The 13,857-nt window shown below is 49.1% G+C and overlaps 1 protein-coding gene across 4 annotated transcripts; it reads right to left on the bottom strand.

The window, feature by feature from the left end:
* Positions 1-14: 14 nt before the first annotated feature.
* Positions 15-3,767, bottom strand: LOC120680840 (cold-responsive protein kinase 1-like). 4 transcript variants are annotated; one of them, XM_039962408.1, is made up of 8 exons: positions 3,367-3,712; positions 2,303-2,368; positions 2,179-2,245; positions 1,749-1,864; positions 1,406-1,616; positions 1,062-1,299; positions 825-972; positions 15-630 (listed from the first exon to the last, which is right to left on the bottom strand). In XM_039962408.1, exons 3-8 carry the CDS (start codon positions 2,240-2,242, stop codon positions 289-291), a joined length of 1,119 nt encoding a protein of 372 aa, XP_039818342.1. In that variant the 5' UTR covers positions 2,243-2,245; positions 2,303-2,368; positions 3,367-3,712; the 3' UTR covers positions 15-288. The 4 variants fall into 4 exon arrangements, with proteins under 4 accessions (XP_039818342.1, XP_039818344.1, XP_039818343.1 ...); XM_039962410.1 differs by lacking the exon at positions 3,367-3,712 and adding an exon at positions 2,861-2,876; XM_039962409.1 differs by having other exon boundaries at positions 2,179-2,368; positions 3,367-3,767.
* Positions 3,768-13,857: the final 10,090 nt, after the last annotated feature.

Raw genomic sequence — 13,857 nt, forward strand, 5'->3', positions numbered from 1 at the left:
CTCAGGTTCAGTCCTGAAACTGGTAAGAGGGCTTTAACCCAATACTGGCTGATAATTGCTCGAATATAATATCTCAAGCTGTGGAATAAGCAACAATCTTACATGGCTCTGGCATGAATCACTAATCTATATGTACAAGATCTAGTTGCCGCATTTTGCAGTTGGAAAAACACACACACCAACACACATGCACTCTATTATACGGTCAGGTCGGTCACCCAGTCTACATCGCCAGTTCACAACGCAAGGACTACATCTGCCGGTGCTGATCATGCGCCTGGTTTTCCTTCACCTGGGGCTCATCTCACTCACTGTTGGTGGAACAACCGTGCTGAACATGTTGGAGTCCTCTGACCCCAAGTGCTTGGACTTTGAGTTGCTCGACGTACTCGCCTTGGACACATTGCTCCTGTACTCGTGGATGAATCCTGGCGCCGTCAGCTCCTTCTCGTTGATCCGGATCGGCTTGGACAGCATGGTCACGACCTGCAGCATCGACGGCCGCCGCGCCGCGGCTGCCTGTATGCAGAAGAGGGCCACCTTGATGTACCGGATGACTTCTTCAGGGTATTCTCCGAGGGTTGGGTCGATCAGCTCCTTGAGTTTTTTGGCTTCGTACAGCTCCCATGTCTGTTGTGAATGTTCGGAATTAGACTTGGATGGAGGGTGGTTATGTGCTTGTGATTATTTTCACAGCTAAACAATTTACAACTTCAGCAACCTTCTGCCAGGAACTGCTGTTGTGAAGTTGGGTTGCAGATTTGTGCGTCTTTTATGGATGAAAAACATTCAGAAAACGCAGATGATATAAAAAAAAGACTGACCTTCTCCAGAAGCATCTTGTCATCTGCCAGTATGCTCCTGGAACTACTTGTGCCGCTTACTATCTCCAGCACAAGGACCCCAAAGCTGTATATATCTGCTTTCTTCGTTAATTGGCCATGCCATGCGTATTCAGGTGCAAGGTAGCCTCTGCAAGCAGCCCAACAATCTAGTTACCCTAAGGAAACACGACAACAAATTGAGCCAAGTGCCAAGACTGCCAATAGGTCTATACTCACGTTGTTCCAGCTACGCGGGTGCTGATATGGGTGACATTATCAGGAAATAGCTTGGCCAGACCAAAGTCCCCGATCTTGGGGCTGTAATTTTTGTCGAGAAGTATATTGCTAGCCTTGATGTCCCTATGTACAATCGGTGATGCAATCTCTTCGTGCAGGTATGCAAGACCTTGAGCAACTCCAAGACATATAGCAGATCTTATGCTCCAAGTAAAGTCAGCAGGCTCACTGTTAGAACCTGCAGAAGCACAAGGTAGATTGCTGATAAGGGAAATGAAATCAATGTTGGCAATGCATTCATATACCAGAACATCCATTTTAGTATAATGGCATAAGATTCATACCCAACAGTGCACGGTCAAGACTGCTGTTCTTAAGATATTCATACACCAAAATTCGGTTATTTCCTTCAACGCAACAACCAATTAATTCAACAAGGTTGGGATGCTTCACGTTGCTAATGACATCAATTTCTGTCAAGAATTCTCTAATGCCCTGCCTGGATTCAGCAGAAAGAACTTTTACCGCAACCTCTCGCCCATTTCGAATGGTTCCCTGAAAAGTTACAAGATGTACTTATAAGAATCCAAGGACCAAAAAATCATGCGTATTCTGAGGATAAATAGCCCTCCTTTGGTTCCTCCCCTCAACCCTCAAACTGAACACCATCAAGAAATGAATTGTTACCTTATAAACTGTCCCAAAGCCACCTCTACCTACTTTGTTTGTGCGGTTGAAGTTGTCTGTGGCAGTTCTTAACTCAGCATAGGAGAAGAGCCTTATGTTCTTCTCAGAATAAATACCTGAAAGCAGTAGCACTTGATAATGATGAAATGTACAAGATGTGCTTTATAATTTTATATTGCAATGCTAAAAAGGGTACGTTCATCTTGTATTCTGCTACACAGCCAGTATATATACATCTGCTATAAAGCTCTTCATATAGTTCTATTTTAACCGCATCAAGATATTGCAAGGGAAGAGAAGTGTTGAAAAGGACATTGATGAAAAGACAGATAGCTGCTGGCTAAATACATCACAAGTCGCAACTAGGAAACTTTGTTGGTTAGCATGTTAATGCAACAACTCTTGCAACATGCTAATACATTATTCTTACCGCCTATGGTGTTGGAGTAAGGATTCTCTTGTTTCTTGGTTCTAGGAAGACAACACCAACTCATATCCTCGCGTGTTCTGGTAGTCTTTTTCTTGGTTCTAGGAAGACAACGCCAACTCATATCCTCACGTGTTCTGGTAGTCTTGTGGAATTCAACATGCCGCGCAGGAATCTTCAGGAAAATTTCACTCTGCAAAAATCCATTGTGATACGTTAGACAAGTCTTGTAATTGCATCTCGCATTCGCATGTTAAGATACAAAATGATGAACAAAAATAATGGGGTATGACAGGTCATTAGACAAGCGTGAGGTGAACTCTGTCCTATCGCTGGGCACAGCCCTGATGATTGGAACGCAAGTCAGCTGAGTGCCCTACTGCCCTCTCGTCCCTATCCCTATTCAGGAACAACTTGTTAATAGAGCCGTGACCTTGTGAAGGGAAACATTTCTTGCATATTATTGTTTTTTTAGGGAAACCAGCATATTAATTGTTGCACTAGCTGAATATGTGGTAGACGGATTTTAGGTTGCTACACCATCATCCTCCACTGAGTGAATCGCAAGTATTTGAGCGTCTGCATATCCCCACAGCGCAACATCCCCTACCCTACCCTGAAGTATCCACCTTGTTTTCCCCAAGTCAAACGTGCCATTGGAAGCGCATGCTGACTGAACCCTTACCTATTATTTACCGGATCACAACTAGGAGTACTCCTGAATCCTGATCACCTTGCTAATCCCCTAGAGGAAGAATTGCCCCTAGAAACACAGGTATTCAGCATGGATCGCCTCCTAAGTCTCTCCTTTTTAGGAGTATTTGAGCTCCTGAACAAATTTAGCAATTTTGGCTTGGGCTGATACTCCAATCGAGGAGATGCTCTTTTTGGCTTCATATTGCCAGATTCTGATATCCGGAAAAGAGCGGGAGAGCTGAGCAGACACGAGAAATCAGGAACTGCAGAAGAGCCTTATTATTATGATGAAAAGATCTTGTCCCGACCCACAAAAGGGCTAAAGAAACTGGATGCGCCATAAAGCCGGCAGAAGAGATTCAGGGATGAAAAGCGCAAGACAAGGACGCCTTGCCCGCAGCACCTTGAGGATCCAGTGCAAGAAAGAAAAACTGCCGGCACGGCAGGCAGAGGGGCGATCGAGAAAAGATGAAGACTTGATGGTCGGAGTGGTACCTGAGGAAGAATTAAGCAGCTAGCTAGCTAGCTCTGGCTCCGGCTAGCAGGTCGTCGTTGCCGTACGCTGTTCTTGGGTGGCGATGCAGGGGATCGAGCGGATTACAAGGGAAGGGAAGCAGCAGCTAGCTGGGGAGGGGAAGGAAGAGGAGGAAGGTGGTTGGGGCTTGAATTATATTGTGGTTGGCGTGCGGGTCCATCGGCTATCCTCGCTTATTGGCGCTGCTGCTGGTGGGCAGGTTGCAATGGAGACCCCGCGCCAAAAATACTACTAGTGAGAGGACAAAGGAGGAGGCCCCGCCGGAGAACACATGAGAGCAGGCGCGACGCGACGGCGACACCAGCACCACAGCAGCCGGGAGGAGGAGGAGAAAGGGTCTCGTCTCGTTCTCGAAGTTCTGCCGCCCGGGCTCGTGGATTTTTTTTTCTTTTGAATAATCCAATCAGCTGGAGCGAGCTGGATTTGGAGGGGCCGAGCTCTCTTGCCTACTGATATTTCTGCCGCCGTCATTAAGTCGCTTAATTATTAGCAGGGCAGTGTTGCGTCGCGGTGGCGCTAGCCGCCGTGGAGGCCCCTCCCACCTGTCACGTTGTGGGCTGCTGGTGCGGGCGTGGCGAGCGGCGGGTCGTCCCGTGCGCGGACTCGCCGGCGCCGCTTCCTTCCACTTCCACTTCCACACCCCGCCCGGCGGGGCCCTGCTTCGGCCTCCACCCACTCACCAGCACGCAGCAGCAGGCGTGATGATGAGGCGCACAACACAAGAGCCCGCTGCCCCGGCCGCAGCACTAGCTATCTAGCGTTCAGACAGAGTCTCTGCTTGCTTGGATGAATTCAACGAGCGAGGTGCTCTGTCCAATACTCCTTGCAACCACGGCACCCGGGAGCCAGTCAACGTACTACATTTCCAGCGTCGGATTCGGATAATAGTACATTGATTATTATATCGATCGTAGTATTAGTTGTTGGCACACTATACTATACTAACCGATTAACTACCGTATATTCCTTGCGTGTTCTCCATCTCAGGTCAGGTAAAAAAAACCACAGGCACACGCTGAAATTTATTTGCTACTCGCTCCTTGCCGCCCTTGCTGATTTTTCATGTATACAGTAGAGTATATAGCATGATGGCCGGTTTGATTTGATTTGTCCATCCATCGTCCAGGTCAACTTTTACCCAATGATCTGGTCATCAGTCAACCCCGTCGTGGCTCTATTTTGTCCGCTGCTGTTTCCTACTGCTTTTGGTGCCTTGTCCCGGTCAACTTTATTCCATCCCACTGTAGGCGTTCACACTCCTCCCGGCCCTCTTCTGACTATTACCATCCATGGTTCATTTGGTACCACGATATATATTGCAAGTAATCAATACGATCGATTCTAAAAAAAAGTAATCAATACGATCGACAGATTCATACTTTCTGCCGTGACCTAATCAATAATCTCATCACTGACGTACGGCATCGCACAAGAGTGCACATCTTTTTTTTTCCTTCCTCAAGCTAGCCTGCTCAGCTCCATGCGCGAGGTGAGATGAGACTAGAGCAGCCGCACGTTAAAATATAGATCGATCGATCACGAAGAAAACGTGGCTGTCAAATACAAACATCGTGTTCGGCTGGTACACCAGCCTCCAGTTCTACAGTATTTCTCTCTCACATCGCTCCAGCACTAGTCTCCAGCCACCAATTAGATAACAGTGTTTTTCTCTTACACCATTCCAACTCCAACCTCCAGTCCCAGACTGCCGAACACAAATACGGTTATAGTATCTCCGTGCGAATGCGTCTTTTATTTCAACAAGTCCTCGAGGAACAACGCAACACACCACGAGGCGGTGGTGGCCCCCACGATGGCCAACATCTTCCCTATTCTCTCGTACTACGTGTCCCCCCTCCTTCCTTACAACAACAGAGAACATTACTTGCTGAGGTCCATCACTAGGCCGTGTTTGGTTCTTTTCCATGTTTTTACTGTAGCAGTTTTGACCAAAAATTTAAACTATCAAACGAAGTCTAATTACAAAACCACCTCCACAACCCCCCGTGTAAATCTCGAGATGAATCTAATGAGGCCTTTGACCGCGCGATTAGAGGATGGTTACTGTAGTATCACTGTAGCAAATCATCAATTAATTACAACAATTAGATTCGTCTCGAAAAGTTACACTCGTCCCTAAAAAAGTTTTGCAAATAGACTTCATTTAGTACTCCATGCGTACGAGATTCTCTTTTCGAAAAACGTGCGCGAAAATTTTTTCATCTAACCAAACGCGTAAGTTTAAATGTTTAGTCTGCATTGATGATGCATCCCAGACGCCCGCCCGCAATGATCGCCGGCGACCGCGACAGCCGCCGGCCGGGTCGCGGCGGGCATGGCCAACCATTGCAAATCCTTTTTTTTTTGAACGATGCATTGCGTTTAATTTGTATCGTCTCCGCCGGCACTCCCAACCATTGACCGCTATTACTCAACCTCCATCTTATACTAATTTGGATCCTGACTCTTCGCAGCATCTTTTTTTTTGTTACTTTTTTACCGTTCTGCGGATGCATTTTGACTCTTGACAACAAGAAAGCAAAGCAAGGAACAAGATATGCAGCGAGCTAGTGATGTCCAGCTTGAGCTTGCCTACATCAGTGTACGTTCTCAGGCCGGACTCGCTGACAGCCTGACAGGGTGGAGTGGAGTTGATTTCAGGAATCAGGAGCTTGCTAGCTGGCCGCTGTGACTCAGACGCTCGTACTTGCCCCCCCCTAATGGCCTTGTCGATCGTGTCGTGTGACGACGGTGTGAGCGAGGCCTCAAAAGTCTGGGTACCCCAAATGCTACGTTTTCCTCCCAAAATTGACGCTTGCCTAGCTCCGCATTCGCATGCATTTTTTTCTTTTCTTTTGAGATCGAATCTGTAGCCCTAAAATGATGAATGTTGAGTACTCTATCCTATTTGTGATGAGTGAATTGTCAACCGTGCAGTGTGATCATGCGCTTGGTCTTTGGATTGCAGGTACACGGGCGTCAAGTGTCGACGGAGAGCTGCCGTGGAGGTGCTGTGGCCGATGGACCGTGCGGTGGACGGCGATGAAGGGCAGCCAGGACCGGAGCTCGTGCCGGGCGGCAGCTGTGGCGTTCACTCCTGAATCGAGGGCGCAAGCGGCGACGGAAGAAGTGTTTCTTGGTTTGCGCCACTAAACCAAGGAGGCGGACGGCGGTTGAAGACACCAAATCGTAGAGGCACGGGCGTCGGTCTCGGGACTGACGGAGGCGACGGGCGTCGACGGTGTCTAGGGCCTCACTACGGGCGAGGAGGTGACGGGCGTCGGGCGGCGTCTAGGGCCGTCAGAAGGCCGAGGCGGGAACGGCGTCTAGAGCCACGGTGTGGAGGCGGGAATCTTCCCGCGCGTGGAGTTTTGGCGGTTTTCTCAAAACCGGCCACCTACCCAGGTTTCGCGGACCCCCCAAAAACCGCGAACCGGATCTTCGTCCACACGGAGGCATCGCGGAGAAGACTTCGACTCGAAGAAAGAACCTCGATCGTCGGATGAGATTGTGTACATATTTCTGGTTTTGCCCCTACGGGCGTTTTAGTGTCTAGTTTGAGTCGAGAGTATTTTGGACCCCTGCGTGGGCACTTTAAATACCCCTCCCCTCTCTCCTTTCTCTTCTTGCGCCAGACACAGAAAAACGCAGCACGCTCCCTCTCCCTGGCGCCCCCTCCTCCTCTCTGTTCTTTCTCCCTCTCTTCTCTAGAGTAGGTGTTGGAACCATGGAGTTTTGAGTTTTTGTACTGAGATTGATCGGGAAAGGAGACTCAATCCTCCTTGTGCCCTCCGGGGTTTTGAATTCAATTCAATCTCGTACGATTTGTGCTTTGTTTTGGATGAATTCGATTTTCCTTCGACGAATCGTGAGTACGAGATGACGAGTGGTTTTCTGATGATCGAATGACTCTTTATAGTGATTCAAATATATCTAACCTAGTGCTAATCTCCCTGGAATCACGAGTTCACTCGAATCGAAGTTCTTGGCGTTATAGAGAAAACACCCGTTTTTGCTCGGAATTCCCCGTTTTTGCTCGGAATTCTTCGATTCCTCCCAAACCATGGAGTGATTCATCGATTCCTTCTGTGGACATGAGCACAAGTCCTTTGTGATCATGCCTGCAAATTTTGAGCTCCTTTGGACTTGATTTGATCCTCCAATCATCGAAGTTTCCAAAGGTCGCGGGCTGGAAAACGTTTCTGGACTCTGTTTTTCCTAGCATCGGATGAACCGACGCTTTGAAGTTGTTTGAGTCAGATCAACCGGTGAGTAGGATTTTCATGGATTAGGGTTTTCTGCTGCTCACTTATTGCACCGGTGCTTTAGCTCTTTACGGGCATCGGATCAACCGGTGAGTGAAGTTCGGCTGTTAGGGTTTTGGGGTTTGGATCGTTGAACCGGCGTATAGTTCTTCCTAAACGTCGGTTTAACCGGTGCTCAAGAAATTTCATTTTGGTGTTCCTCTGGACAATTGCACCGGTGTTTTGGAGTTGAATTCATCGGTTCAACCGGTGCTCAGTTGTTCATTTTGAGGTGTCTCTGGACAACTGCACCGACATTTTAAATCGATTTGGTCAGATCATCCGGTGCAGGATCGTCGGTTGAACCGACGCTGTCTAAGGCACTACATCGGATCAACCGGTGTTTGCTTTCTCGTGCTCCCGGCTCTGCTCGTCGGTTGAACCGACGCCATTCAAACTCAAGCATCGGATCAACCGGTGAGGTATACCGTGCGTTGTTTCAGCTGCTTCTTCTCGCTGTTTGTTTCCGCGCCACTTCTCGTTTGTCCTAGGTTTGTTTTGTGTTAGTGTAGCTCCCCTATAGCTACTCTATACTTCACCTAGGACTCAAGGGTTGGGTGTGTTCTTGGGATCTTAAGCCGAGCCTTCAATTGCGAGAATTTTCGACCGGCTCCCATTCACCCCCCTCTGGTCGCCTTTTCGGTCCCTCAATTGGTATCTGAGCTTGGTTGAGGTTTTCAGTACCTTAACCGGTTTGAAAACCATTTGGCGACCATGGTGAGTCTTGGTAAGATCCCTGTGTTTGCCGGCGAGGACTATGCTTATTGGAAGGTGTGCATGCCAGCCTTCTTGCAAAGCATGGGAGCCGAGGTTTGTGAGATCACCAAGAACCAGGCTTACGAGGTGCTTGCCATTCGGACCTCTCCTCTTCAGGTGTCCGAGCACGAGGCTAACGGCAAGGCTATCAATGCCTTGTTCGCTGGCGTTTCTCGTGCCGAGTTCTCACGCGTCCAGGGTTTTCAGGAAGCTCACAAAGTTTGGACGTGTCTTGAGAACTACCACGAAGGCACACCTCAGGTGAAGGCCAGACTGTTCGAGACTCACCGGCGTGAATATGAGAATTTCACACAGGGGCCGAGTGAGAGCATTGGCGACGTGTTCAGTCGGTTTCAATCGATTGTGAATAAAGTCAATGCGAACAGATCTGCTGATGCCCTTGAGTACACAGAATATGAGAAGGCCCTCAAGTTGCTCTACGCACTTGACCGCTCTGTGTGGGATCTCAAAGTGAACACGATCATCGAGTCTGCAGGCTATGAGACTCTGACCGTGAATGAGCTTTTCAGCAAGCTCAAGGCCACGGAGGTGGATAACCATACACGAGCCAAGCTCAACGGTGCCCCTCCTTCCAAGAGCGTCGCTCTTGTGACTGGCCCAGGTGGATCGAGCTCTAACGCTAACTCTGCTCTTGGCTTTTCTCTTGCCTCTTTGCCTTCTGTTACAGATGAGCAGCTAGAGACGCTGGGCGACGACGACTTGTGCCTCCTCATCAACAAGTTCCAGCGTGTCTACCACAACAGGCAGAGGAAGAAGAACCCCGGGTGCTACCACTGCTGCGATCTGAACCACTTCATCGCCGACTGCCCCAAGAAGTCTGGCGGTGGTCAGGACAACAACTTCGACTACTACCGCCACCGCGACCGCGACGAGGGAGGCTCCAACAAGGAGCATCGGCGCCACAAGCACCGCAGTCGTGACCGGGGAGGACGCTTAGATAAGGAGTCGCTCAAGAAGCGCTTCTAGTACAAGGCCAAGAAGCGGGAGAAGGCCTTCCTGGCGCAGCTCAGCGACCTCGACAAGAGCTCCGACACCGACCGCTCTTCTTCACCGACCTCTGACGACGACGACAAGAAGAAGAAGAAGCGGGACAAGGATGCCACCGGCTTCATCGGCCTTTGCTTGGCGGCCGGTCGGCGCAAGAGCTTCTGCACCATGGCGGGTGAAGCCAATGGTTCTCGTGCGTCTTCGGGTGAACATGCTACGCCGACACACGTCGACTCTTCTCCTGGATCCGAGAGTGATTCAGAGGTAAACTCCACGATTGACCTGCTTGACACTGAGGTTAGAGAGTTATATACCGCTCTCGACAACCAGAAGAGGCTGCTTAAGGAAGCAGCTAGAGAGCGTAGAAAACTTAGGGCTGAGCTGGCATGTGCTAGAGAGAAGTCTGGTGAGGATGAGTGCGCTGGCTGCATATCTCGCATGAATGATCTTGTTGCTCTCCGTACCAAGCATGATGAGAACGTCGCGAACTTGGATGTTGCCAAGACTTCGCTTGCTGACGTGTCTCACGAGCTACCTAAGGCCAAGCATGAGCTTGAACTGGTTAAGGACGCTCCCATTGTTAGTAATGTGCTTGAATGCGATGAGTGTCCCATGTTTAAGTCTGATCTAGCTTCTTTGCAGTCTAAGTTTGTCACTATTGTTTGTGAGCTAGAGGAGCTTAGATCTAGACCTGTTCTGTTTGGTGCTTGTAAGCTTTGTCCCATGCTTAAGTCGGAGCTAGATGAGAAGAACGCCTTGATTAAGTCTTTGGGGAAGACTAAGGTCGTGGAGTCTAGCCCACCTATTGATTGTCATGTTTGCACTGGTTTGATTTCTGACTTGGATAGTCTTGCGGTAGAGAAAGCCAACTTGGAGAATGAGAATACCTATCTTAGGGCGATTCTGAGTTGGGTTTTCTAGCAGTGAGCCACAGTTGGGCATGATGATCAAGCAGTTTAAGTGTGGTGATGGTTTTGAAGTCGGTTACACATACACGAAGTCAGACTTTGACAAGTTGTATGGTAAGATCGGCAAGTCTGCTGGAGCTCCAAGTGCTCTAAACACTGCTAGCACGAGCACGCAGCCTTCGCTTGTTGACCCCGTGGATGGTGTGCTGAAAGAACAACAAAAAGCACCTCCACAGAAGCAGGTTTGGGTTCTAAATCCCAATGAGCTGAGGAATCCCCTCGATACGCTCCCCGCTGCCACAGCTCAGGTTGCCCAGAAGAAGAGGGCTACTCCTCCCCGTCCGCAGGCGAGGCCTCCACCTCCCAAAAAGGAGGAGAGGTACCACTGCGAGTACTGTGATAGAGAGGATCACCTGGAGGAGTTTTGCTTCAGGAGGAAGCGGGCTGTGAGGCGTGAGCAGGAGAGACGCAACTCGGACTTGTACTCTGCTCGGGTGCATGGTCCTCCTCGGCCTGGTGGTAGGCAAGATGCTAGGACGCGCCGTGTAGGTGGAGGACAGGGAGACGGTGGTGGTTACCGTGCTCCAGCGGGTGGTCGCTTTGCCGGTCGTGCTCCTGGTCGTCCTCAGTACGGCTATGGACCACGGGACCGAGGCTTTGGAGGAGGTTACGATGCACCACGTTTTCCTCGCGATGGTGGTCGTCAGCCTCGAGGTAGACGGGACAGGGGACACGCTTTGCCTGATTTTGCTAACCCCTCTGTAGAGCAAATGGTTCGACACTGGTTTGCTTCACATTTTGCTAACCCCAGTGTTGAGACATTTGCTCACCCTTTGTCTCACTACTGATGTGCAGGTTGGAGGCTTGGAGAACAGGTGGATCATGGACTCTGGTTGTTCGCGCCATATGATCGGGAATGACAAATGGTTCTCTAGCCTCACCCCAATGCGCCACAAAGAATACATCATATTTGGGGATAATGGTAAGGGCAAGGTACGTGGTGTTGGCGCTGTTAGAGTTTCTGATCGCTTCACCCTGAGAGAGGTTGCTTTGGTTTCGAATCTTGGCTTTAACTTGCTCTCTGTTTCGCAACTTCTTGATGAGGGGTTTGAAGTTCGCTTCAAGGAGGGTTGTTCTCAAGTTTTGGATTCCAGAGGAGACCTGGTTTGCCGGATCGTTCCTTGTGACCGAGTTTTCTTGGTCGATTTCTCTGGAACTCCTTTTGACCCTTCTTGTTGCTTGTTGGCTAGTCCTTCTTCTGATATGTGGAAGTGGCATAGGAGACTTGGACATTTGAGCTTCAACTTGTTGTCTAGACTTAGCTCACTTGGCCTAATCCGAGGATTGCCCAAATTGAAGTTTGAAAAGGACCTTGTTTGCCATCCGTGTCGCCACGGGAAGATGATCGCTACTTCTCATCCGCCTGTTAATCAGGTGATGGCCACTCACCCTGGAGAGTTGCTACACATGGACACAGTTGGTCCTTCTAGGGTGATGTCAGTTGGTTGGAAGTGGTACGTTCTTGTGATCGTGGACGATTTTTCTCGCTATTCTTGGGTCTTTTTCATGAGAACCAAGGATGATGCTTTTGAGTTTGTTTGAGACTTGATCTTGAGGTTGAAAAACGAGCTACCCCAGGCCATGAGAGCAATTCGCAGTGATAATGGCACAGAATTCAAAAATGCTCGTTTTGACACCTTTTGCAGTGATCAAGGTCTTGAACACCAGTACTCTTCTCCCTACACTCCACAGCAGAATGGAGTTGTAGAACGAAAGAATCGGACGCTGGTTGAGATGGCGAGGACGATGCTTGATGAGCATAGGACTCCTCGAAAGTATTGGGCTGAGGCGGTTAATACCGCTTGTTATGTGTCCAACCGCATTTTCTTGCGTGCTTTCATGCTCAAGACTTCTTATGAGTTGCGATTTGGACGCCAGCCCCGTGTTGACCATCTCAGAGTTTTCGGTTGCCGGTGTTTTGTGCTGAAAGAAGGAAATCTTGATAAGTTTGAGTCTCGCTCGTCTGATGGCATTTTTCTCGGTTATGCATCTCATTCCAGAGCATACCGTGTGTTGCTTATTGATTCTAACATCATCAGAGAGACTTGTGAAGTCACATTCGACGAGACTGCACCGTGCAATGCTTCTGTCTTTGAAGTAGCAGGAGAAGATGAGCTCGGCACCTCCATCTTTGAAGATGAGGAGGAAGAAGCTGCGGAGGGTTATGCTGAGGCTACCACTCGTGCTGTGGACCCAGTTGCTTCCGCCACGAGCTCGGACGATGATGACGGCCCCGATCCTACTACGTCTACTTCCCGGGGGCCAGTAGAGCAGGTGACTCAGCCCTCACCAGTTGCACTTGAGGAGGCACCAGCTTTGGATGAGGAGGAGGCGACTTCGACAAGGGAAGCACCGCGACACATTCAGCGTCGTCATCCACCTCAACAGATGCTACGTGACCTCAATGAGCGAGTCACACTGTCCAAGGTAACAAGTATCGCTGGCTTTGCTCATTCAGCATTTGTTGCCTCTTTTGAGCCCAAAGATATTGGACATGCTCTTTCTGATTCTAATTGGGTCAATGCCATGCATGAGGAACTCGAAAATTTTGAAAAAAAACCAAGTTTGGGTTTTAGTCGAGCCTCCACCTGCTTGTAATCCCATCGGAACGAAGTGGGTTTTCAAAAACAAGCAGGGTGAGGATGAGTTGGTTGTTCGAAACAAGGCTCGTCTAGTTGCCTAGGGGTTTTACCAAAAAGAAGGGATTGATTATGATGAATCTTTTGCCCCTGTTGCTCGTTTGGAAGTGATTCGGATTTTTCTTGCATTTGCTGCATCTAAGAGTTTTAAAGTTTTCCAAATGGACGTTAAATCTGCCTTCTTGAATGGTTTTATTGAAGAAGAGGTTTATGTGAAACAACCCCCTGGTTTCGAAAATCCCAAGTTTCCAAACCGTGTTTATAAACTTCAGAAATCACTTTATGGTTTGAAACAGGCACCTAGAGCTTGGTATGATAGACTGAAAACATTCTTGCTGGCTCAGGGTTTTAAAATGGGATGTGTAGATAAAACTTTGTTCCTCATGCGGTCTGGCACTAATTTTCTATTAGTTTAGATATACGTGGATAATATTATCTTTGGTGGCTCTTCTCACGCTCTTGTCTCCAAGTTTTCTGAGCAGATGTCCAGGGAGTTCGAGATGAGTATGATGGGTGAGCTGCAGTTCTTCCTCGGGCTGCAGATCAAGCAAACTCTTCAGGGCATGTTCGTCCGTCAAGCCAAGTACACCAAGGACTTGCTGCGGAAGTTCGACATGAGTGACTTGTCACCTCAGCCGACTCTGATCAGCACTTCGACGGTGCTTGATGAGGACTTAGATGGCGAGGCGGTGGACCAGCAGGAGTGCAGGAGTATGATCGGCTCTCTCCTGTACCTGACGGCGATGCGGCCGGACATTCATTTTGGCGTTGGCCTT

This window comes from Panicum virgatum, chromosome 7N (assembly GCF_016808335.1).
Source record: "Panicum virgatum strain AP13 chromosome 7N, P.virgatum_v5, whole genome shotgun sequence".
Lineage (NCBI taxonomy): Eukaryota > Viridiplantae > Streptophyta > Magnoliopsida > Poales > Poaceae > Panicum > Panicum virgatum.